Source organism: Ahaetulla prasina, chromosome 1 (genome assembly GCF_028640845.1).
Source record: "Ahaetulla prasina isolate Xishuangbanna chromosome 1, ASM2864084v1, whole genome shotgun sequence".
In the NCBI taxonomy this organism is placed as follows: Eukaryota; Metazoa; Chordata; class Lepidosauria; order Squamata; family Colubridae; genus Ahaetulla; species Ahaetulla prasina.
In genome coordinates, this window is record NC_080539.1 from 71,926,600 (window position 1) to 71,953,313 (window position 26,714).

Consider the following 26,714-nt stretch of genomic DNA (forward strand, 5'->3'; position numbering starts at 1 on the left):
TATGGGTCTTATTATATTTGGGAATAGCTTTCCTATCTCCCTCTTAGCTGTCAGATCTACTTTTCTGCAGTAGTCATTTACATGTCTACACAGAAGTAAGTGCCACTGAATTTAGTAAGGCATAAAACTACAACATTAAACCCCAGGAACCTTAGGCATTGTTTCTGTTTAGTGTTTCAGAGTTGATTCAGAGACGTTCAAACATAACACCCCTCTGTAAACTATTAAAATAGGCAAATCTTTCCTCAGGATCTTTTCAGAAGATAGGTGATAGAATGTTAAAAGATACAAAGGCAGTTGAATGAACTTACAAATGCATTAGACTTCCCAAATATGTTTTGTGTGTTGTATGGAGATGACAGAATGGGCCCATTTTAGTTTGTTGAAATATTGTTGGTCTGCCCTTTTTTTAAAAAAAATCCCATAAACATTTAAAGAACATTCCGTTTAAACATTTAAGGAGAAAAAAGTAAGGAAAGTGGTGCAGCTTAAAGTAATTATCGCATTTTTTAGAGTATAAGATGCACTTCCTCTCCCCCAAAAAAGTGGGTGGAAATGTCTGTGTGTCTTATACAGCAAATATTGCAGCGGGGAGAGCGGGGCTGGTGCAGTGCCGATTAGCTGTTCTTGACCTGGCAGTGGTGGCAAACTGGCCACAGCAGCGAACGGGCCAAAGCAAATTGGCCACAGCAGCAAATGGGCCTCAGCAAACGGCCCAGATGATGGATGCTGGGAGGCAGAGGCAGATATTTTTTTTCTTGTTTTCCTCCCGAAAAGCTAGGTGCATCTTATATTCCGAAAAATATGGTAAATAGAACATGCATATTCTTATGTTACTTTTTTCAGTGTCTTCTTTTATCTTTCAGGGCTGTAGTGGACCTGGTTACCAAGGCTTGGTTGGCGAGACTGACCCGGGGGGAGTGAACATGGCATACAGAGTGGTAGCAGATCACGTGCGTGCCTTGTCTGTGTGCATTGCGGATGGGATTTTCCCAGGCATGGCTGGTGCCGAGTAAGGAAAAAGTCCAATAATGAGGGGAAGAAGGTTTGGGAGTGAGTGTTGAGAGAATATGCGGGTTGATGTTGTGAGAGAGAAAGTTACACGGAGAGAGGAAGCAGGGTGGGACAAATGGAAATTACAATTTTGAATGATTCCAAAAGATTAGTGGAGGAAAGACTGACTATAGCAGACATGAAATGCATGCATATAGTATACAATATATGGAGCATACCAAGGATATAATTGTAAAACCAACAAGATAAACACTAAGAGAATCTTGGTGGGAATTTTAAGCAAATAGCCAAATGTTTTTCTGAAAAAAATAAAATTACCTACTGACTCAAAATACTAATTTCTTTTCGAAACATTTCTTCCCTGCAGGCTTGTTCTGCGTCAGATCCTGCGCAGGGCTGTACGATTTTCTTCTGAGGTTCTCCATGCTCCACCTGGGTTCTTGGCGAGTTTGGTTCCTGTTGTAGTAGAAATTCTGGTAACTTAGAACTTGATTTCTTAGTCCAGGATACTTCTTAGAACCAGCTTCCTTTTCTAACGCTGTATTGGTTGCCTTATCAGATGTTGCCTTATGATCTTATGACATCAGATGAGGAATCCCTTAGTTGCTAGAAGTATGGGAGATATAACAAAGCCAAAGAGCAGCTTTTTTTTTTTATGCAAGTGTTAAAACTACCTAATTGTTCTACACATGGTTTCAATATTAGGAGAAATAGTACATGATCCAGCAGTTCTACTATTCCAATGAGATATAGCACATCACTTCTGCTAAATAGAAAATGTGCAGAAGTAACAGAATTATCAAAGGATTTGGAATCAGGAAAGAGCTACGTTTGCAGAATTCCATGTTTCTTGACTGGAAGGCAACTCTTATGGAAGAGTTTCTTTCCAATAATATGAAGGGCCTGAAAGGCCTTTTGTGATATTTGTGTTAATGCTTTAATGTTCTTTATCGCTCACATTAATCCTATTCAGAGATTTTATTAGTATATAACCTGCTATATTATTTAATTCCTGGCATGAGACTAACAAAAAAACCCCAAAAATCCTAATTTCAGAAGCAAAGAATTCCATATAATGTAAATTAAAGATGGGGAGAAGTGGGAATTGCACTACTAATGACTCGTAATGAGTTGCTGTTTCCTTTGCAGGGAGATGCTTATCCAGAACTAAAGAGAGATCCAGAGAAGGTAAGCAGCTGCTGCTGCTGCACTCAAAGTTGTGTTATCTCTAATTATTACACATTGCTTGAAATAATGGAATTATTTCCTTAGCCATTCCTTCTTAATGAGCATACTATACCAGTTTCCAGTTCTTGATGCATTTTTTCCCATCTCATTTTGAATAGTGGAAGAATGGAGGTGACCTTGGGCTTCACTGCTGTCTCCTGAGCAATTATGCTAATACAGCATGCACTTTAAAGGTCAATCCAACAGTCGAGCTCTGTGCCACACATGAGCAAATGCAAGCAGGAGACTTTCCTTTCTGACATGAATGAAGTTATAAGCCAGTGGCCCATCTAGAGCCAGAGATCTGAGGCAAAATGTGCTGTCTCTTTCTTGCCTCTTTTGTTTTGAAAGATGTATTCCTCTCAGTACTTTTTTAACCTAGTGAATAATCCAAGCAATAATTCACATGTGCTGTATACTATCTGGAGAAAGAAAGTTCCAGTTAATTTTCTAAAACCTTTCCTGAGAAGAAACCTTCATTTAAAACACATGAAAAATTTTGATATATACCTTTATACATTTTTCTTACACTGTTTACTATGTATGTTATGTATGTTAACGATGTGTATAAATACATTTTTTTAAAAAAAATTGATATATAACTTCGGTTGCACAAAGCTTGTTCATAAAAAAGGCAGTAGAAAAATGTTACAAAATTATCTTTTTGAATGCAAATAACACCCCTCCTTAAAAGGATGTTGCTGCAGCTAATAGATTGGGAATTACCATATTTTTCAGAGCATAAGACACACTTTCCACCCCCTAAAAGGGGCTGAAAATTTGGGTGCATCTTATACGCCAAATGTAGCTTTTTTGAAGCTTTTTTTCAGCCCTAACAAGGCGCTAGTGAGTGAAGCAATCTCCATGCTTTGCCTGCTTTTCTCATTGCTGGTCTCTCTCACCTGTGCTTTAGAAGCTGTTTTTCAGCCCTAATGAGGCGCTAGTGAGTGAAGCATGCTTTTCTCATTGCTTCTCTCTCCAAAGATCAGCTGTGCTTTAGAAGCTGTTTTTTAGCCCTAATGAGGCGCTAGTGAGTGAAGCATGCTTTTCTCATTGCTTCTCTCTCCAAAGATCAGCTGTGCTTTAGAAGCTGTTTTTCAGCCCTAATGAGGCGCTAGTGAGTGAAGCATGCTTTTCTCATTGCTTCTCTCTCCAAAGATCAGCTGTGCTTTAGAAGCTGTTTTTTATCCCTAATGAGGCGCTAGTGAGTGAAGCATGCTTTTCTCATTGCTTCTCTCTCCAAAGATCAGCTGTGCTTTAGAAGCTGTTTTTCAGCCCTAATGAGGCGCTAGTGAGTGAAGCATGCTTTTCTCATTGCTTCTCTCTCCAAAGATCAGCTGTGCTGTAGAAGCTGTTTTTCAGCCCTAATGAGGCGCTAGTGAGTGAAGCATGCTTTTCTCATTGCTTCTCTCTCCAAAGATCAGCTGTGCTGTAGAAGCTGTTTTTTATCCCCAAGTAGGGGAGAAAAAACATGCTCGCGCTCAAAACCAGGAAACTAATGTGCTGAAGCTGACCAGCCTCTCTAGCCAGATGAATACCTGGTAGGCAGATTTTTTTTTCCTATTTTCCTTCCCCAAAACTAAGCTGCCTCTGATACTCCAAAAAATATGTGTTATGTCAGTTTGAAAGTTGGGCGTAGGGGTTCAGCCTATCCCTAAAACTACTGTGTCAAAAATATTTCACCAAATATGACATTAAGAACAAACCATGTGCAAAGAAAAATGGGCCGTGTATTGTAATGATGTTCATTCTGTCTTCAAGTAAGAATTCCATCCTACTTTATGGCCTCAGTTCCAAAAAAGTTTCCGTGACAGATACCTATGTTGCCATAGTTAATTATGGTTCATGATGGTCTTTTGTGGACTAGATGCATCTAAAAACCTAGACCAATGTCAACTGGGTGTGCAATCTGGATTTTATTTTCTAGAGCAGATGCCTTTTTTTCCCTTCTACATATTTTTTACTCTTCCCTTTTCTCCATTTGGGTCATAGGATTGCAGGAAGAGTAGAATTCTACGAAAGTGAGGAGCATGCATCATGCTTGTACTACATATTAGTGAGCAACATACCTTGGAAGAACTTGGCTATTCAAATTTTTAATTTGCTTCTTCATCTTTTATTCAACGCTTGTAATAAATTACTTTCTAAGCTATAGGTTTATTTATTTTCTGTGCCTCTTCAACTTGCCTCTTTATCTCCCTGCAGATTATGAATATCATCAATGAAAACGAGGCAGCATTTTTCTCTTCTCTCTTGCAAGGACGCCGAGTTATAAACCGAACTCTCCAGAAATTGAATCATTCCAAAGTCTTCCCAGGCAAGGATCTCATTTCCCCATAAACAACCACTTCTAATTGCCAAAGTATAACATACAGTGTAATGAGATAGATGCCTTGTTTGTAAAGCCCACCTGCCTGACTTTGACTTGTCCCTTCCTTTTGACCATGTTTGTATGAAAGAGTGACATTCTGGCTGGTTAATGGGAATTAATGTGCAACTTTCTGATGTCTTATCTCTGTAATCACAGTCAGTGGTTAATCTTACGGTTGAGAGGTTTTTTTTACTAGAATTTCAAATTCTAGTTAGGAAGCATCAAAAATGACAGATACTGCATTATAGGATGACATGCTGAAACTTAGGAAAGTTGCTGAAGTTGCTTATATTTTTGCCTGCAGGCGAGGTAGCTTGGTCTCTCTATAGAAATTTGGGGTTCCCCCTGGATCTCATTAAATTGATGCTTGAAGAAAAAGGAGTACAGCTAGACATTGCTACTTTTGATCGTCTGGCTCAGGAACATGCTGAAGTAAGGCTCACATGTGTCTTTTTATGAATCATCCTAATTGATATATTGTTTTCCCCTGACCAATGCCTTAAAATGGTACTTTTAGGGAAATCTAAGGCAAGAATAAGCAACCCATGGCTTTCTAGCCATAGCTAAAAGGGAGCTCCCAACAGCCTGTATGATAAATGGTGAAGAATATTGGGAATTTAGCAACATCTGAAAGACTACAAGGAGTTCACTCTAGAGGCAGGATGCCGCAAGGCTTGTTGCAGCGATGCTACCGCTCATGCGTGCAACAGCACAATGAACCTCACAGTGGTGCCGTTGCCCACAAAACAACACAACAAGCCTTGCAGCATCCTACTGCAAGAGGCTGTGCCAGAGCAACGAGCCTTGTGAAGACCCATTTCTGGTGAAGTTTGGGGGAGAGAAACAAGCCAGGGTCTCTGCTGCTTCTGCTTTCCTTGTGCGCAGCCAAAAGTTCGCAAAAGGCAGGAAGGTGAAATGCCAAGCTTGACCCCTACCCACACACGCCGGTTTAGCTCACGCTGGTAAAAGCCTGTTATTAAGAACACAGTAGCCTGCAATTACTGCAGGTTCGAGCCCGGCCCAAGGTTGACTCAGCCTTCCATCCTTTATAAGGTAGGTAAAATGAGGACCCAAATTGTTGGGGGGGCAATAAGTTGACTTTGTAAAAATATACAAATAGAATGAGACTATTGCCTTATACACTGTAAGCCGCCCTGAGTCTTCGGAGAAGGACGGGATATAAATGTAAACAAAAAAAAAAAAAAAACCTCGCATATTAACCCCATTTTTTTAGTCTACTACCCAAGCGACCCTCCCCTCCTGCTGAGGGTTTAGGAATACCTTGCAAGCGAATTCACCCACCATTTCGCCACGAACATCCTGCTCCCAACTGAGGGCAAAACTAAAGCAGGAAGAAGCCACAGTTATGGCTGCCACCATGGCTGCTCGCTGGCCTTGGGCATGCTCGGAGAGCGCCAGCAATGCCTTTTGCGGCAGCAGAGGCCAGAGACAAAGCTCCGTTTTCAGCTTCTCTGGGATGCTTAGCTGCCCTAAAGGGTAGGGCAAAAAAATAAAGACACCCCCCCCCCCGAAAATAAGCCCTGGCACTTATGTCAGAGGTCAAAAGAAAATAAGATTGGGTCGGTATTAAAGACGGTAATAGGTATATTGTTGACATCTGTCTTAATTTTGATCTGGTTTTTTTTCGAATAGAATAGCCTTATTTTTTTTCTCTAAAAGGTGTGTAGGCGCAAACTGAATTGGAGTGAAATTTCATAACCTGTTTCCCTGAAAATAAGACATTCCCTGATAATAAGCCCAGTCGGGCTTTTGAGCACATGTACAAAAATAAGCCCTCCCCGAAAATATTTAAATGCATGCGCAGCCGGTCCCCGCCATTTTCTCTAGTTAGGGTTAGGGAGACAGAACTGGAAATCAGGTAAGACGGCAAGAGGAGCCTCGTCTTGTTCCACTTGCCCCAGAATAATAAGACCTCCCCAAAAATAAGGCCAGGCACTTATTTCGGGCTTCAAAAAATATAAAATGGTCTTATTTTCAGGGAAACACAGTAGTAACCATTGAATTCCACCTCCCCAACACTTGATTTAAAAGGGAGCAAATATTCTCAAAAATTTCAGCTTGATCCTAGATTGGGATAGTCTTATGAAAATGCTACAGTCTTCAGAATTCTGTGAACAAGTTTAATTAAATTGATGTGCCTCATTCTTGTGTTTTCTCTCTCTGCCTCTTTCCTGCCATGTCTGTGCAGCACAATGCTAAGTTGCAACAACAACAGCAGCCCCAGAGTGCTGGGAAGCAGCTGGATGTGCTTTCATTGGCCCATTTGCAACAGCGGAATGTGCCTATTACTGATGATTCCCCCAAATATGACTATAAACGTGGACAAGATGGGAAATATGGTAAGGATCAACCCTCCTTGGTGAAGACCAGACTTGCTTTATTTTCCAGGAGGAAGATAAATGTTTTTGATAGAGTTAGAATAACTGGGCTCGTTACCTGATTTGAAAAGTCAATAGCAGCATAATTGTGAGTTTTACAAAAACACACTCAGGCAGGCATTCTATATTTTATTATTGCATCTATATGCTGCATGCTTGCAAGCTTCAGCTAGATCTTGGATAATGAGGAGGGGGGAAGTTCTCTTTGAGAGGTCAGGTGGCTGCATCTCTGCTTCCTGAACTTCAAAGGTCAGTAGGAGATCTGTTGTCTTGGTGATTTCATCAAAACAATGAGGGTGACGTTTTTTCTTTTTTGTTTGCTTTTTATATTTATTTTTTTCTCCCACATGGTGTAAGTGGGAGAACGGCAACAGCAGACTTTAAGGAAACAAATCATTCTATTTTCACCCTTAAAACCTGCCTCAGATCATGGAGTGGAATCATTGTTTTTCAGGCTAATTTCAGCATTCTTTCCTGGTTTTGTGAGACATTAAGGATGGAAAAGGGGATGATTTGCATCCCTTCCTACCTGTGTTCCATCTAAAATCTGCCTCAGTGAAAAAAAGAGCCCAAGTCACTTCTCACTCTGACAACAATTTGAAGCCATTTGGAAGCAGGCAGGGCCTTCAGAAACCTTCTGAAAGCCCTCCCTGCTTCCAAATGGCTGCCTCCAAATGGATATAGACTATGTGAACCTCATACAAGAGAATCACATACGCTATGTTTTGGTACTGGCTTCTGGCAGTTGATGCCAAAACAGTAGGGGGCTCTGCTTTGCCCACTCCTCATATTAGGAAGCACCTCCTCTCTAACCAGGTAAGCTCTATATACCCAAATCCCACTTGTTGCCTTTGGAAACGATGGAGAATATTAGCCTCCTTCCTCCGTGTTGTTTTTTGCATGTAGGATTCTGTGAGGGAAGAGAGGAGAAGAAGCATTTTGGCCTTTTATTTAAGCAGCAAAATATCTTCAGTTGGGTCTTATTCACCAATCACCATGGGAGTTGGCTGATGGAGGAATGAGACAATTGGATTCCAGCGTAGGAAAGAAGCCTATTTTTAGCAACTTGCAGCAAGTTCCATGATGTCACTAAATCATTCATAATAGTAGAAACCTTGAAGAAATATTGCCAGCCAGAATAGACTAAATAATTTAAATAACAGATTAATTAGGCTAAATCAGGGGTCTGCAACTTTAAACACTGAAGAGCCATTTGGACCTGTTTCTCACAGAAAAGAAAACACCAGGAGCCACAAAACCCTTCCCATGCCTGACTATTTCTTGAGCGGCCACAAAACTAACATATGTAGTTGAATTAAACATTCTGTTTTCTTCTGAAACTTTTCTTTTCTTGGATTTATCCATGGTTGGTTTACCAGGGGTTGAAAAGCTCAATAAATTGTGTGCAGGCGGGTGTCGCACATTGGCAGTTGTGATGCATATTTTGAGTGACGGAGCCTCAGCAGAGGGGTGAAAGAGACACATGTGGCTCCAGAGCCGCAGGCTGCTGACCCCTGGGCTAAATAATCCAGTAATCCCCAAATTTGTCTAATCCCCAAGTTTTCCTATATGCTGCCCTCTTTTGTAGAGTTTAGCTCTCCTGAATGTGGAGCTGGGGAATTGAACTTGAAGAAGAAAATCTATCATAGGATAAGCATTGAATGGATGCATATTTAAATACATTTAATTACAGTTAAAGCCAGTAATATATCCTTGTCATTACCTATGTGGGGAACTGAGTGGTATCTCCACAGCCATTAATCTTTGTACTTCTTCGATTTTTCACATACCCAGCTTCAAGTATTTGGTGGAAGCTGCCAATTTTTGTTAAAGCTCCAGCAGTACATTACACAAACTGGCAAGATCTTTCATGAGAAGGTACTATTGTTGTTCAGTTGCTAAGCTGTGTTTGACTCTTCAAGACCCCATGGACCACAGCATGCCAGGGCCCCCTGTCCACCCCTATCTCCCAAGGTTTGCCCAAAGAGAAGGAACTACTCCCATATATAATAACAATCTCATTTTAATATGTTTGTGTTCTTGGATAGTGCGAGTACAAGTGCTCTGTGACTATCCAGAATACTTGGCTTTGAAATAATTTAGGTGAGCATTGGTCAGATCAGTGCTACATGATTGGCTGATTGTCTTGTTGTCCAGGTGGCGCCACTGAATAGGCGACCTTGTAGAAATGGAGTCTGTGACCTTTTTCTTGCTCTTTGCAGTGTTCAAGCCATGCCAAGCCACTGTCTTAGCATTATATAGAGATCAGACTCTTCAAGAGGAAGTTTCAGGAAAACAGCACTGTGGGGTCCTGCTAGACAGGACTTGCTTCTACGCTGAGCAGGGTGGTCAGGCATCTGATCAAGGCTATATGATGTGTGGTAAACAGCAGGTAAGCATTTTCCCAGGCAGAAATGAAATTATTCCCTGATGATTCTGGGAATGAGCTTCCTTGAAATGTATTCGCCATCTTGGTTGCAGTCTCCAAGCTACAGCACTAGTTTATTCCTTATCCACATCTTCTTGCTTCTCTTTCAGTCTTTTACTGTAGCAAATATAAGCAAAAGGGAAGGGAAAAAACTGACTACTGTAGTATTTGTACTAAATTCAGAAGGTTTACCTCTACTGATCTTAATCTGTACTTCTCCCAATGTTAATTTAGGAGCTTAGTTGATTGATAAATAGCATTTGTTAATGACTAAGATACTTGAATGTCCTGTAGAAGAATAGAAGAACCTGTTCCACAAAATCGTGAGGTGTCTGTGTTAACAGTTGTGCCTTTTTCCTACTTTTGAGGATGTACTTTTCCCTGTGGAATCAGTACAAGTATTTGGTGGCTACATACTCCATGAAGTCTTCGTTTCAGAAACCCTGAAGGTTGGGGACCAAGTACACCTCTTTGTGGATGAGGTAATAATCTGTGCTGGGCAAGTCCCATAAAACACCTGGGTCAACAGTACCTTTATAAACATGGCATATTAACAGCTTATCTTGGGTGGGAAGTCAGGAAAACATATTGCACCCTGGGCATAACCAACATTTCAAAGAACATTCTTAAGGTATAGGATATTCTATGTTAATTTTTACGTTTGTTGATTTTGCCCTAACTTTCATCCTTCCAACTAATGAACTCAAGGCAGTCAAGACTGACAGTTTGCTCAGATTCAAGAAGCCCTTTATTGAGTACATCATATCAGCATTTAGAAAGGAGAAACTAGCTCTAAAGGGTTCTGGCGCTTAGAGATAATTAAAAGAATAGAATTTCCCCACACACACCCTGTGTCTTTTAGATCAGGGGTCTCCAACCTTGGCAACTTTAAGCCTGATGGATTTCAACTCCCAGAATTCCCCAGCCAGCTTTGGAGACCCATGTTTTAGATCACATGGGCCAATCAATTCAGCCACAGGTTCCCACTCAGCTCCAACAGGTGTCCATTGACATGACCTTGGCTCACAAACCAGCTGGTAGATGTTTTGACTAGCACCTGAGGCACTACATTCCTAAACTCCCCCATCCCTCCTCCCGTGAATGAAACAAAGCAGGAGTAAGTATGAGAAAGGATGGCTTCAGCTGAAGTCATTTTGCATGTTGACACTAAAACTATTTTCCTTTCAACCAATTCACAAAGATTAACAAATACAGATGTTGCAGCTTAGCCCCAAGACAGTGTCTTACATTCAAGATAGAGAGAAAAAAAAACTGTGGATTCCCTAATGATTCTCAAATACGTGACCCATTGAAATAAGCAAGACTAAGATATACAAATAGAGATTTTTTTTTTAGCATAGTAACTTTGTTATAATAAGGCAAATTCCATCATTTTGGCTGCTTAGGCAGTTCTTTGAGAGACTTTAGCAAATTATTTAATAATTGTTTAATTATTAGGAGCAGTATTTGGAGTATCAAGGAATTTAAATCACTATCCTGCAGTGAATATCTTAAAAAACAAGTGTCTGTTATCAGAAGAATTTATATACGAATAATGCACAGTCACTTTTGGACAAAAAGAACAGCTATGAAGTTGGTGTTCTAGTACACAAAGAACGTAGAGATGGCCTTGGTTAAGGAATGGATGAGCCTGTTAAGGGAGGAGAAACGGCAATTCATTCCTGAGAAGGTGAAGGGCATAGAAACTAAAAAATAATCATGCATTGATTCTGTTTGGTACAGGACAAACAGACAGAGCCAAACTAATAGTGTAGGCTTTCAAGATTCTGTCATTTTGCCCTATAATAGAGTAGCTTTCCTGGAATCCTTGCAGTATCTGTTTCTTGACCTCACCCTACTTCAAAGAGTTGACAAACAAATATGTTTCTTTGGGCATTAATTAAAGGTAACCTGAGGGTTTTCAGATATTGCTGAACTATCAGTTTCAGCATCCTTCATTGCCCTTTAATTAGAGCTGCAGCATCTGTAGGGCCAGAAATTCTTGACTAGTTAATTTAAGAACATTAGTGAAGGAAGGGCTATAGAAGTTATAAATACAGAAATTATACACTTAATTTGTTTCAGTCTGTGGTATCTCCAGTGGAATTAGATCTTGGATAACAAAACTGGAAGGAAAAAAAAAACCTCCGCTGAGAACATTCCTAGACAGTATAGTTGGTGCTTTGGTAGGTAAAATAAGAATCAGCATAGCTTTTTATATACAGACATGTATTCCAAATTATTTCATTATGCATTAAAAACTCTTTTATTTTTCATTGCTGATATGTTCAGCTTTATTATAATGTTTTGCAATACCAGCGCCCCCTTATCCAGTGCATTGCTTTTGTTTTCAGGCCCAGAGGCTAACTTCCATGAGGAACCACACAGCTACCCACTTGTTAAATTTTGCACTCCGCCAAGTCTTGGGAGACTGCACAGAACAGCAGGGATCCAGTGTGACTGCTGAGCATCTGCGATTTTTTGTCAACACCAAGGTGCCTGGTATCCCCAAAGTACTCCACATTTAGAGCAGGGAGGATAAGAAAACTTGGAACACATCTAGAGATGAACTGCAAAAGTTAGTTCAACACCTACTATCTTGTCACCTAACACAGGAGTCCCCAACCCCTGGGCCATGGGCCATTCAGAACAGCTGTGCAAGTGGGCGAGTGAGCACACCCAAAGTTCCATTTGTGTGAGCAGTAGGTGCACATGTCCACTGCTTGTTCAGATGGAGCTGCATATGTGCACACACCTGCCACTCACACAGAACAATCCCCTTCCCACCAGTCCACCAAGCTGAAAAGGTTGGGGATCACTGTACTAGCATATGAGAGAGACAGCCTTTGGACTTCCCTCATTGTTAGAAGTCCTGGTATTGAAACATCATTTTTATTTAATAAATTTGTTCGCTGGTCGTCTCACCACAAGTTTTCTCCTTATTCTTCCAACACTGACTAAGGGCTGCCACGGGGCATATAAATTCTGTTGGATTTTGTCATTTTTTACCATGGAGGAAAATTTGGTTAATGAGTAATTTGATATAGACAATAAAGGAGATAGGATCGGCAAGGGGAAGAGCGAATGTCTTGTAATACAGGTTTTTGCTTGTTCAAGGATAGATAGCACCCAGCATTGAGGAAAGGCCCTAAATTAACAGTTGAAGGGAATTGTATGCTATGCAGGTCCATATTAATGTATAAATGGAGGAGGAGTGATGTAGGCAATTTAGTTTTGGAGCATTTAATGTCTTAATGCGTAACATGCAAAAAGACAATCAATCAGTTGCCATCTAATCCTAATTGCTATTGTGAATACTTGGTGTTTTCACACTAAAAGCCTAATAATGTAAGTTTTGTTAGCATTCTCTTACACAGAGTTTGTGTACGTTGGCAAACAAATCTTGTATATAGTTTGGTTCAAGAACTATTGATTCCAGTTTTTAGATGAGAACTCTTGAGACTTAAAAATCTAGCAAGTGTTAACACCTGAAACTGAATCTTGGAAACTAATCATCCACTCTTTTGGATTCTACAATACATTAATCTTCATGCCGTGTAATACTGCATCTTTCTGATGAAGTATATTTTTCTTCATCAGGTCCCCATAAAAACAGAGAATCTGCAAGAGGTAGAAAGTGTGGTCCGAGAGATGATCAAAAGGAATGAAACTGTCTATACAGGAAAAGTTCCCCTCAATCAGACCAGTGATGTTCTAGGACTCCGGAAACTGGATACGGTAATTTGGGGGATGGCAATGACTAAAGCAAAAATTCTTAAATAGCTAAAAGCAGATCAAAAATGACCTCAGCCAGGGTAAGGCATTTTGTCCTTGGAGACATTGGAGTCGTTTCTGAGTAAATATTTATGTTCTTGAATGTATTTTTAATCAAAATTCCTAACAATTATAAATATTATGCATTTTAAAAATGAGTCCAAAATTACAAAATGACTCTCCCTATTTGTTTTGCATTTTGATGCATATAATTTTCCCGAGAACTTTTTACTAAATTATACTGTGGATTTTATACAACATGATCCTTTGAAATTAAAATTCTGACCTATAAAGAACTGTTAGATGGTTTTTATCTCTAATTTAATGGGGCTTTTTTTTAACCTCAGGATAGATAGATCAAAGGATGTGTCTGTGAATGCTTGTGATTAATTTTTTGGTTCTTTCTTTGAAAGAAAATGTTAATAAAAACCCTAAAAAAACATGGAATACATTTTAGAGCATTATATCATGCTCTTCAATGATTGAACTAGATTTGTACAGAGAATATAATCATATTCATCTGAAGTTATATTTCCTGCATGATCAAGACTTGCAGTTATGCAGAATTCCCATTTATGCTTTGCCTGTAACTGTTTTCAGCATTCATTGTCTTCTTATGCAAAGTTTGGAGAAGCATGTGTGACCCCTCTATGTCTCTTAGTCTGTCACTCCCAACTCTCTATAGTTACGCTACCTGGTTCCTGCTTCAGAATCCTATTTCCATCTAATATTTGTTCCTCCCTCTTGGGTTTAGTTCCCAGCCACAAAATACTGAGCATTCTGAAAAATGGAACCTTTGAAATTGGTGGAATTTGAGAATCAGAGAAACTGATAGCCAAGCATTTGGCTGTTATTGAAAATATGTCAGGTTCAACCATTTTCCACTTGTTAGTAATATATTTCCCATCCAGCAGCAATTGTTCAGGAGCATTAGTGGTCATAGCACATGTCCCTTTGTATATGCATGTGATGCTGACACAAACAAAGGTGGCTTGTATTGTGCTACTATACTGCCACCTTTAAGAAACATGAGCAAATGTGTGGAGATAGTGCATGCAGACCAGAGATGGGTTTGTTTGTTTGTTTGTTTGTTTTATTTACATTTATATCCCGCCCTTCTCTGAAGACTCAGGGCAGCTTACATTGTGTAAGGTTTCAGCAGGTTCTGACCAGTTCTGGAGAACCAGTAGCGAAAATTTTGAGTAGTTCGGAGAACCGGTAGTAAAAATTCTGACTAGCCACGCCCCCATCCATTCTCTACCTCCCAAGTCCCAGCTGATCGGGAGGAAATGGGGATTTTGCAGTATCCTTCCCCTGCCACACCTCCAAACCACACCCACCAAGCTATGCCACATCCACAGAACCGATAGTAAAAGATTTTGAAGCCCACCACTGATGCAGACCTTTCCACAGATTGGTCTTCGGCACATTCTCAAGGGTGCTGCCATCTTCCACATAATTATGTCCATGTAATAGTTGCACCATGGGGACACAGTGGATCAGTGGCTAAGACACTGAGCTTGTCGATTGAAAGGTTGGCAGGGTAGCGGTTCGAATCCCTAATGCCACGTAACAGGGTGAGCTCCTGTTATTTGTCCCAGCTTCTGCCAACCTCTTGGTTTGAAAGCACATAAAAAACGCAAGTAGAAAAATAGGGACCACCTTTGGTGGGAAAGTAACAGCATTCTGTGCATCTTTGGCATTTAGTCATGCTGGCCACATGATCACGGAAAGCGCTGGTTCTTTGAGTTTGAAATGGAGATGAGCACACACACCCCAGAGTCGGGAACGACTAGCACATATGTGCGAGGGGAACCTTTACCTTTTTAATAGTTGCACTCACCAGTTGCACAGCCAATAATTGCCATGTCATATGGTCTTCTCTAAAACCTTTCAGGTGTATCCTGATCTGGTTCGTGTAGTGTCAGTAGGTATCCCAGTTGAAAAGGTCTTGGCTGAGGATTCTAAGCATGCAATGAATACCTCGGTGGAGCTGTGCTGTGGAGTGTAAGTATTTTTGTCCTGTTTCTTTTAAATTGAGATGTTTTGCACATGCCTTGACATTGTGCATGTGAAGTGGGTTTCCTCAAAAATTCCATTCCGCTTTCCAATTTCAGTGGGAAGACCAAAGTCTGCATAATTCCTGCAGTCTGCCACAGCACTCTGCTTCATCGTAAACTGCCAGGGGTCTTGGTTGGCAGCTCCCTCATGCATTTTGGTAGCGAGACTCTTACCTGGGGAACCTTCATTAGCAATATAATATGATACATTGGAATTTATTGCCGAAGAGACGGGTAGTTTAAAAAGTGTCAAAATACAGATTTTAGTTTTTGCTTTTTTGGTTATTTATTTATTTCCAGCACTTGAAGTTCAGCACAGATGAACTATTTATTGACCAAATCTGGTAGGGTGGTTTGGCTTTAGAAGTTGGGAGATACCCTTCTTTTTAGCCATGGCTCACATGACGGGGAGATTGGAGGCTGTCTTGTCTCTGCCATTTACTGTTTCTTTAATAGGCTTACACCAAGGGCCTTTATATGTACTGAGATGGGTTTGGGATTTCTGACTCCTTCCAAAAAAAAAAAAAGCCTGTTTGCTGCTCTTTCTCTCCTCTCCAGACACCTTCTGCAAACAGGAGATGTACAAGATTTCACCATCATCTCGGAGCGGCAGATGGTTAAAGGAATCAGCCATATTGTTGCAGTGACAGGAGAGCAAGCCAGACAAGTAAGACCTCAGTGAAATAGCTTCATGGCTTTTACAAAGATGGAGATGCTGACGCTGTTTAAACAGGCCCCAGGATCTGCTGTTCTCCTTTTGTCTCCCTTTGATCTGAAACATTTGTATTGTCTGGAGAGGGGTGTCCAGAGGGGGCCCTTTCTAACGCTCATAGTATCTACTCACCTGTTGCTTCCAGTCTTATGCTGGAAGCAAACGCTATGCTCTTCCCTTTTCACCTCTGTTCAAATTCTGCAATTCAGAATCACTTAAGCAAGCTTGATCTCTGCCACATAGTCCTTTGTTCTGTCAAGGTCTGTCATTCTGAAAAGACGGAGATATCATTCCATTTGGAAACAGGGAAGATGAAAGCAAGGGAAAAACCTGCCGCCTAATCACTAGGACCTCCATGTAGATTCCGTATAGACTCAGTATAGACTCCATATAGATAATAGAAGTTGTGGGTGTGTAACAACCTTACAATTGTTTTCTTTCTGCTGCTTTTTAGATGTTTGGTTTAAAATAACATCTAACAATGACTTAGCCTGAGTACTTCAATTCAACCCAAGGGTGAGCAATGTGATTCAGCCCCTTAGCCAGAATTGCTCCTGAGGCCTCTGCATTTGACCTAGGAGATCTCTCTTCAAACCCTCACCAATCCCATTCCCTTTCGTCAAATGCAGAAAGGTGGAATTGCAAGGTGAATTGACTCAATTGGTGCACAATTGGAAGACTGGAAGAGCAGGTTCGGCATAAATCATCCCTGAGAAGGTCCATTTGTGTGTGATTGCTAAAAGTCAGCACTGACTTGATGGCACACATCAATCAAAGCTAATATCAAGGAAACTACCAGAAGTCTCTTAACTAACTTTCAACAGCTTGTTGTAGCCTTTTCCCCAACGCTTTCATCCACATATCAAAGGAAGATGTAAAGGCCAAAGTAGGGACATACTGTGTGTAAGCAGACAATTCTTCTGGATGTCTTTCCAAGTTAGAAAAGGTTCCACGTTATAAACCAGTATCTTGAATTGGGTCACAAAATGGACAGGGAGTCAAAAGCGAGTTTGTTAAGCACCAGCATGATATGCAGACGCAACCCAATTCCAGATAGCAATATTGCAGCTGAATTAATTAAACTGTCCACATCCATGACCTGATTTGATTTGTCCTCTGCGGCTCTCTTGTAATCTACTGGGAAACCTGCAAATTGGTGTTGGAGAAATCTAACTAGATTTGTTTCAAATTCGAGATGGAATAAGATTTCTTAATACGATGTTAATATCATAACCATTCTGTGTAGATAGAATAATTGCTAGGAACAGTTCCTCTCCACTTTCCCCTTGCTTTTTCTTTCTCCATACTTAAGCAGAGGAAGGACAAAACACACATGAAGGGGAGCTGTACAGGGAACACTTTCTATTCTGCCCCTTTTGTCCGTGTCATATGGTAGATTTTTATATAAGAGATGGTAGAAATTAGGCAAAGACGGTAGCTTTTAATAACAAAAACTGTCTCTTTTCTTCAGTTGCCCTCTCTCCCATTGAACTTTATCCAGAACTCCTGAGGCTTTTAGTCTGCACGAGTGCTTACTTTAGTTTCACTATAACTGTCTCACCAACGTACATATCTCTGAGAGCAATCTCCTTTCCTCCTCTCATTAATTTCATCCCTTCTCTCTTTAGCAGGGATCTCCAACCTTGGCAACTTTAAGACTTATGGACTTTATTATTATTATTATTATTTAAATTTGTATATTTGCTGGCTCAGGAACTCTGGGAGTTGAAGTCTATAAGTCTTAAAGTTGCCAAGTTTGGACACCCCTGCTCTTTAGAATGCATCTTAACTGTTAATGAGATTTCTGGCTTTTTTCTCATCACCAGCAGCCCACTTTATGGTCTTCTGAACAGCAGCCCTTTTTCCAGAGGTCCAGCGAACAAATAAGGCACCATTGATACAGTACCTCTGTTTTTATAGGCTCAGGATATTGGCCAATTCTTGGCCAAAGAAGTGGATTCACTTGCTACCCAAGTGAAATTGGGAGAAGCCTCAGTTAACGAAGCGTGGCAGATCTCCAAGGAAGTTGGTCATCTGACTGATGTGAGTAGTGCCTGCCTTCAGAAGAATTAATGGGAGGGTTTTTATATAATACAGTCGCATGACCTTATTCTCACATTAAGGTCCTAGTCATCAAGTAAGCTTATATTATCTGATACTTGTTGACTGAATGGAAATATTAGTATATTATTTGAGGGTAGGATACCTTATTTTAGATCTGGATTCTCTGATAATTTAAATGTTTACTGAAGATTGGCCTCCCCCCTCCCCATGAGGTCAATATGTTCAGCATAGATAGACATACATGCCATTAACCTGGAAAAGCCTTGGTGGTGCAGTAGTTAAAGTGCAGCACTGCAGGCAAATTCTGCCCACAGCCTGAAGTTCAATCCTGCCAGGGTTCAAAGTTGATTCAACTTTCCATCCTTCCAAAGTCAGTAAAATGAGGACTCGCATTGTTGAGGGTAAACAAATAACACTTATATTGTAAATTGCCAAGAGTGCTATAAAGTGCTATAAGGCGGAATATAAGTGTAAATGTTATTGCTATTGCTAACCTGCTTGAAGGGCTTCATTTTTCTCTCTAACTGACCATCATCCTATTTCAGTAAAATGATTGGCCGGTAACATATGCATGGACCAGCATGTGGGAACTCCGACACAAACAGCTGACAGCTTTATAGGACCCACTAAAAGACTTTTTAAATATATCAATGTACATCATACCAAAATGTCTGTTTAAGAGTAAAATTAGGGTTCACTCACTCAAACAAATTCTGTCCTTTTAACTACAGAATTAAAAAAAACAAATCTTCTGCTTTCAGTTGCATTGCTGGAAAATTCTTTCCTTCTCCCATCTGCAAAAGAATCTAAGAAATGGAAAGGCATAATGGAATTGCTTTGTTTTACAGAGGGTGGATACTACAAAGATGCCTCAGTGGCAGAAAAGGAAATTGCAGGCTACTCTCAAAACACTGCAGCAAGCAGCCAAGAGTGCCCATAGGAAAATGGAAATCAGACTGGTAAGGATCTAGAAATTCTTCATTTTGGCAGGCATGACAGAATTTCATAGTAAGCTACAAAAATTTAAATTAGCGAAGAGCCATAATCAACTATGGGCCCTAATATGCTCAATAAAAACTGAATGACTTAAATCCAATTGTGACAAATTCTGAGCTGGAGGTTTTTTATGTTGACTTCAGAATGACAAATATTGTAATTAATTACATATATGTACATATGTTATGCAGTGACAATAAAGGTTATTATTATGTATAGATATATATATTTTAATAAACGAATATATAAAGAAGTGTAGTAAGTGGCACCATTCCCAAATGAAGCCACATCCTTCCATGATATATAAACTGTCATATACTTTGAATAATGTGGCAGAAATCATAACATTCTCCACCATGTTGGCTGGAACTTCTGAGACTTGCAGTTAAGCAATAGGTAGCTTCAGCTGCTAAATAGAAACAGAAGGAAAAAATGTTGATGAGAAACTTGTTGTGAGGAAAGGTAAGTAATCTAATAGAACAAATTCTGAGCCTGGTTATTAGGATTCAGCTTGTGACAGTTTTGTGAGAAACAAAACAAGAACTCAAGAACAGATTAGTAGTTGTTTTAATAAAGGATCCTCAACTTTAGAGATGATGAATCCTTTTTTTTATACTTAATTTCGTGATTAGTTTGTAAAGCAAAAACCTACGAGCTTTCCATGATTATCTGACTTTAAAAATATTAGTGAGGAAATAGATCACTGGTGCACTACTCTATTCTGGTGCAATATGGAACTTCCTGTTAATTTTATATGTATTTGCATATGTATACATACACGTATATGTATATAAAAATCAGAAAATATGGATGTTTTATAGCAACTATTTTATTTTATACATACATAGTCCAAGGGCTTATGCTCTTGCAGTGGAGTTTCCAGTTTGTTTTATATTTGCTATTTTTAAAGTAGTAATTTATACAGGCGCCACTGTGATATTTCACTGTCAGTATCACCTCTCTTCTGGTATACATTTTACATCTGTTACCCAACCATTATTAATGCATTTTGTACATTCTTTTCCTAGGCTGCAGAGAAGGTGCAAGGCTTGCTGACAAAGTATTCCAATGAGCCAGTCATTATTGATATTATTCCTGCTGAGTCACCCTTTGTGAGTTTTAACCAACTGTGGATTTCTCTTAGAAAGCAGCATACCACGCTGAAGTTGTTTTGGCAATCAGCAGATTAAACTGGCTTCCTCAAGTGTTAAGCAGCTTAGAGTAGAGGAAAGCTCACATCTGAACTGTTCAAATTGCGTGAGTGGGCTGGTTTGTTCTGAACCCTTTGCTGATTAGACTTTCCTCTTACTTTTACAATTCTAGAGCTATGTAAACTGAATATCTTCCTTTTGCACCAAACGGTTGCTCATTTCTCCTTCTCAGCCCAGGATATATTGCACTGCTTTATAACATGACACAATTAAAAATATTGAAGATTTCTTCTGCTTTTTAAATTCCTTGATTAAAACAAGTAATATTTTGAAGTTGGAGTTTTATTTTTAATCTCTTGATTCTGTCCTAGATCTTAATGAAAGCAGTCAATCAACTGTGTAACAAAGTACCAGGGGCTTCTGTGATGTTGTTCAGCTCACAAGCAGCCGGCCAGGTGTTTTGTGCTTGCCAGGTATCCAAGGTAGGTGGGATTCCCTGTGATTCTGCAGTTTCCATTATTCTGAAAGGATAGAAGCAAAATCTTCATGTTCTTTGAATGAGAGCAAATTTTGAAATTTATTTTTTCACTAGAACATATTTTTAAATTTTTCTCCTAATATCATTTTTTTTACTGATCATTAGAGTCATCAGTAAATACCATGACATTAAAAGAAAATTTTGAGTTCCATTTTTCAAAATGGGCCCAGTAAAATACTAGAATGCTTGTTTGGTGTGGAGGTTAGAAACCACGAGGCTGTGTGTTCTAGTCCTGCCCTAGGCACAAAGCCAGCTGAATGACCCGGCTGGAAGGTACACAAAGGTACACAGTAAAAATAGTACATTTTTCTCTCTTTTGAACAAAAAGTAACAGTAGAATTACATCACCATCATGCCTAAACAATTTTATAAAAATGAATTAGTGGCTCTGCAGCATTCATATACTTGGTTATATGGTAGACAAACATTTCAGCTTTTCATTCCATTTCAGACTTTCACTTGTAGTTACATGTAGGAAATCACATGTTGGAGATTATTGTTGTTTTGCACTTACACGGTGATGGAATTTGGCCAAACAAGTTGGAGATGCTAATTAAGGCAGGGCTAACTTAAGAAAAACTGATCAGCAGAAATGACTTGATATTAAAGGAATGGTGGGCACTCTCAATATGCTGTCACTGCAACTATAGGTAATGAATTATTTCTTAAATAGCTTCTCATCTAAAATATATTATCCAAAAAATGTCCTCTTCTAAACAACCATATTAATTTACAATATTTTAGTTATCAATTTGTACTGCTTTCAGAAATACGTGAAATCTGATCTTTGAACGCACTAATATGTGAAAAAATATAAGTGGTAGTTGATTTATATCAGGGTTTTCCTCTTAGTGATTAATTAAATTGCCTTTATATACCAATAGTCCTTGACTTACTACCATTTGTTTAACAACTGTTCAAAGGTACAACAGTGCTGAAAAAAAGCAATTTATGACAGCCAGAGTCCCTGAGATCACATGATCAAATTCATGCATTTGGCAATTAGCATGCATTTACGAAGATTGCAGCATCCCAGAGTCACATGATCATCATTTGTGGCCTTCCAAGGGGACTTCCAACAAAGTCTATGAGGAAAGTCGAATTTGCTTAATGACCCCACAATTAATAACCATGGCAAAAAAGTACCGTAATAAAATCATGTGTGACTCAATGATCTCATCATTTATCGACAGAAATTCTGTTCCCAAATGTGGACATAAACTATCAGTCCACGCTCGATTTCCCTTAATGTGTAACAAAGATTGCAAATTGTCAAATTGTTATCATTTCTATATAACAAAACGGACAAATGTGGTTTTTTATGCACAATCTCCATTTAATTCAACAATATTTTCTTGCCACAGACCACATACTACCAATAGCCTTTCTACCAATATTTGCTAATCTTAAAATTTCTCCTTCCATTTCTCAGATTAATAAACATTCTAGTAAAGTATACAAATTCAGAGAGCTAGATTGATGTAGTGGCTAAGGCACCAAGCTGGAAAATAGGAAACTAAGCTCTTGGGCCAGTTATTCTCTCTCAGCCGTAGAAAGGAGACAATGGCAAACACACACACACACACATATATATATCTGTCTAATTTCTCTCCCCCTCCACTCCTATCTATCTATAGACTAGACAGGATGGGTGGAGAGAAGAGAAGAGAAGAGAAGAGAAGAGAAGAGAAGAGAACAAAACAGAACAGAACAGAACAGAATAAAATAGAATTATTTTATTTTAAATAGTGTGATTGGACACATAAGGAATTTGTCTTGGTGCATATGCTCTCAGTGTACATAAAAGAAAAGATACCTTCATCAACACTTGCAACACTTAATGATAGTCATAGGCTACAATTAAGCAATCAGGAAACAATTACAGTATAAATGGTAAGGATATAAGCAACAAAGTTACAGTCATAAATGGAAGGAGATGGGTGATGGGAACGATGAGAAGGTCAATAATAGTGCAGATTTAGTAAATAGTTTGACAGTGTTGAGGGAATTATTTGTTTAGCAGAGTAATGGTGTTCGGGAAAAAACTGTTCTTGTGTCTAGTTGTTCTGGTGTTCAGTGCTCTATAGCGTCGTTTTGAGGGTAGGAGTTGAAACAGTTTATGTCCAGGATGCGAGGGATCTGTAAATATTTTCACGGCCCTCTTCTTGATTCGTGCAGTGTACAGGTCCTCAATGGAAGGCAGGTTGGTAGCAATTATTTTTTCTGCAGTTCTAATTATCCTCTGAAGTCTGTGTCTTTCTTGTTGGGTTGCAGAACCGAATAAGATAATAATAATAATCTTATTATAATAATAAGATAAGAATAAGATAGACAGATAGACAGACAGATCCTGCCTAAGGCTGAGAGAGAGTAACTGGCTCAAGTACTTAGTTTTCCAGTCACACACACACATCTATCTACTTCCTCTACTTTTTTATCATGTAGATATAATTTGCAATTATTCACTCCATTTTTCCATATTCCTGACTAACAGCTCTATTTTGGTTTTTATTACCTTAATTTTCAGAACTCTATTCCTTGTTGCTTCATACAACCTAATATTCATGAGAAATCATGTAAGCTCTCAACTAACAACAAAATATCATCTACATACAAAAGCATGTGTAGTCCATAATTCAGGACTATTCATATTGCCATACACTTTCTCTTAATCAGTTAACGCACAGTGCAGTTCTTCTTTCACATGAATACATGTCTCAATTACCTGCTGCAGAGCAAAAACCCGGTCCTCATTCTTGGCAGTTCATCTATGTTCTATTAACTTGTTCCCCTTCTCAGAGTTCATTATCAAAGGCTTCTGCAGCTGACTGGGCTCTCGCTGTTTGTACTCAAATGGGAGGCAAAGCAGAAGGTTCTGGAGTTGTAGCGAAAGGCATGGCGAAGACCAATGATGTACAGATGATACTGGCAGCAGCCCGGGAATATGCAAAGAATATATTTTGATGCTTGGTTGTGAGGAATTTGGATGTTCGCTTGAATGACTGTGAATCCTAATGAGTTTTGTACATTATGGTCCTGCAACCCTTCAGATTCTTCTGGATTATTGGACTGGTAGAATGAGCTGCTTTGGCTAGCCAGTGTATATAAATAACTTCTTTCATGAAATACAATTTGCACATGATGTTAAGAACAACAACAAAGATTATCCTTTGACCAGTCATGTAAGGACAAGGCAAGTCACAGGTAAATATAATCAACCTCTCAGAATAGCCACTAAGAAAGAAATAACTATATTTCTTTGACAATAAAAGATATAAGTTGGTTGGCTGCAAGATCATGTTTTTTTATTCAACAGAACAAAAAGTATGCTATCTCACTGGAACCATTTTCCTGATTATACAATGGAGCAAATTATTTCCGGGCAAGTATGCTATCTAGCCTTTCTCTGGCTGGTTGTACAAATTTTGCAAGGAAGAATTACTTTGAAGGGAGCTTTTGCTGGCTGAGGTATTCTGGGAGTTGAAGTGCACAAGTCTTAAAGTTGCCAAGGTTGGAGACCCCTGGTTTAAAGCACTTCACACAAATAATAATTCTGGTGCAAACCACTCTAAATTTCTTATATCCAGATTTATCATCTACTTGTTTACAATCATCTGCCAGGGTTTGCTAATCATGCCTGGATTAATTTTAAATAGGTCACAGTTACCACTTTTTTTCAACTCAATTTTTTATGCTATCCTTATCCTTTTTACATTGCTCCAAAATCAAGACCATTTGTTAACCTTGCAATAATTTTTTGGGAACAGAGGGTGGGGAACTTGTGGCTTTCAGAAAAACACTTGTAACAGACCAATTGATGAACAGAAATAGCAAATTTGAGCTCACCTTTTATGAAGTCTCATAGTACGAGACCCTTTAAAGTCTCAATTGCAGAACTACTCTCTTATCATTTGATGGAAAGTATCAGCTGAGACTTTCCCATAGATTCAGAATTTAGCCATAAAATGTTTTTTATTAGAAAAGACTGTTGCTGGAAATTCATAATGGGAGCTAATGAATCTTTCTTAGAAAAAGCACCACCTCTTATTTTCAGATTCCAAACTTCCTAAAAGTGTTCCTGATGATATTTGGGCAATCAGAGGATTTTGAGTTGTCTTAACTAAATGGTACATTTCTGTTAAATCCACCCCTATCAACAACAGAGAAGGAAAATACATACATGTATGCGTGTTCTTAATTGCAACCAAGTACTGTCCCAATACATGGTTAACTAGCAAACATATAGAATGTTTTACAATGTGGAGCCTTGGGAACTATATGAAGGCACCTTTCTTCCTTGCTTCAGTCAGCACTGGTGCATTGGAAGTGAAGGAAACTCAAACCCATTGGGTTTGTTCATGCTTCTGAAAACAGCAGAGCTAATGTTCAGAATGTCTTTGTTTGGATTCTAAGAAGCAAAAAAAAATATGTTTGCATTAGTGTAATCTTCCATCAGTGTCATCAATATAATACTATTCAAAAAGAAAACAATTTTCACATTAAAAGCTGTGTCTATCATGTCACTATGTATTTATTGAATTTATTTGCTGCCCATCTTGTAACGAAATGACTCGTGCACCACTTTAGATGCACATTTATAAGCCAAAATGCTAGTTTAACCACATTCTCTATTTATATTCCAGCTAAACAGTGTGTCAGAAGTGTTTTGCTGATTTCTCAATTAAACCATGGCCCAGAATTTCAAGAAATTACTATTAGCATTACAAATCCTTTATATCATTTTTAAAGTATATTATTTCACACTTTTTAAGGACTTTCATGAAATCTAATAATAATAACTTCTTGACTAAATAATAGTGGTATGTACAATATAATTGGTCTATTAACAAACATTTTGCAACAGGCCTTAAGCTGCCTACAGGTAAAATAAAAATTTAATGTAATTATCAGTAGAGGAACATGTGTTAATTTGGGTTGTTCTTCAATTTGCTGGTACTTTTTCCATAGTACCTAGCCATTTCCGTGGAATTTGTTCTAGTGATGCACTTAATAGTTTTATTTTAGACAAGCAGTACTTTGAACACTGCCCATCTCTTGCCAAATATTAGACAAAATGCAATGTTCAAATAGCAATAGCACTTAGACTTACATACTGCTTCATAGTGCTTTATAGCCTTCTCTAAGCGATTTTACAGAGTCAGCATATTGCCCCCAACAATCTGGGTCCTCATTTTACCGACCTTGGAAGAATGGAAGGCTGAGTCAACCTTGAGCCGGTGAAGTTTGAACTGCCAAACTGCAGCTAGCAGTCAGCTGAAGTAGCCTGCAGTGCCACCTTGGCTCAAATCACTTTAGTAATGAGAAAACCCTGTTCATTAGATGCGATAACACTACTAGTTTCATCATCTCTGACCTAGTATTTTATGAGAGTTGGAATCCAACAACTTTAGAAGATAATACATTCCATAACCTTATGTCAGCCAGAAATTGATATAAGATGGACGGCTATACAAATACTTTAAATAAACAAACTTTTTAAAGCTCCAGCACCACCACAGATTCTAAATTATTTAATTCTATGTAGGAGCAAAGAGTACAATGCCACAGACACACCTGTACTGTAAGGCCTTCACTGACTGAGAAAGAGTATATAAAACCATCCTGCAACTTGCTTCCATTGCCGTCTTTGGGCTGCTGGAGTGGTGGCAGCCGAAGAGAGCATGGCGATTCATTGAGCCTGGCCTGTCTCTTCTGCAGCAGCAGCTGATTTCTCAGCACTAGAGAAAATAAAAATATCAGTTACAAAGCTTTTTTTTTTTAAACCTACATGGAAAGCATTGTATCCATGTTGTACCAAGGGACCTGAAATGAAGGGACCTGAAATGTACCATCAGAATGCTGATGGAAACACTAAAAGGAAGTGATAATGGATATAAGTTGGAAAGTGCAATGTGGCTTTATCCTGTAAAAGGAATGTAGAAACTAGATTTTTGCTCTTTGATAGGTTCTTGAGCAATTT

The 26,714-nt window shown here is 39.0% G+C and overlaps 2 protein-coding genes across 3 annotated transcripts in view; one reads left to right on the forward strand and one right to left on the reverse strand.

Annotated features, from left to right (window-relative positions):
• The window catches only part of AARS2 (alanyl-tRNA synthetase 2, mitochondrial), a 31,944-nt gene extending 8,006 nt beyond the window's left edge, over nt 1–23,938 (forward strand). Inside the window, exons 6-22 of one of the 2 annotated variants that reach the window (XR_009155422.1) lie at nt 867–1,012; nt 1,382–1,490; nt 2,164–2,202; nt 4,447–4,558; nt 4,917–5,044; nt 6,822–6,972; nt 9,234–9,403; nt 9,808–9,921; nt 11,794–11,934; nt 13,040–13,177; nt 15,111–15,220; nt 15,832–15,940; nt 17,906–18,028; nt 18,898–19,008; nt 20,074–20,302; nt 20,568–20,678; nt 23,534–23,556. Coding sequence is in view for 1 of the 2 variants with exons in the window: in XM_058185885.1 (XP_058041868.1) it covers nt 867–1,012; nt 1,382–1,490; nt 2,164–2,202; nt 4,447–4,558; nt 4,917–5,044; nt 6,822–6,972; nt 9,234–9,403; nt 9,808–9,921; nt 11,794–11,934; nt 13,040–13,177; nt 15,111–15,220; nt 15,832–15,940; nt 17,906–18,028; nt 18,898–19,008; nt 20,074–20,157; nt 20,568–20,678; nt 23,534–23,698 (2,061 nt within the window). In the remaining variant the exon portion in view is untranslated. Of the gene's footprint in view, nt 1–866; nt 1,013–1,381; nt 1,491–2,163; nt 2,203–4,446; nt 4,559–4,916; nt 5,045–6,821; nt 6,973–9,233; nt 9,404–9,807; nt 9,922–11,793; nt 11,935–13,039; nt 13,178–15,110; nt 15,221–15,831; nt 15,941–17,905; nt 18,029–18,897; nt 19,009–20,073; nt 20,303–20,567; nt 20,679–23,533 lie in introns of both variants that reach the window. The other variant, XM_058185885.1, reaches the window with a different exon arrangement.
• An 87-nt stretch (nt 23,939–24,025) lies between these two features.
• Nucleotides 24,026–26,714, reverse strand: part of LOC131191863 (uncharacterized) — a 36,110-nt gene continuing 33,421 nt past the window's right edge. The window contains exon 19 of the mRNA XM_058170470.1: nt 24,026–26,472. Within this exon, the coding sequence (XP_058026453.1) occupies nt 26,231–26,472 (242 nt within the window). The 3' untranslated portion in view covers nt 24,026–26,230. The remainder of the gene's footprint in view (nt 26,473–26,714) is intronic.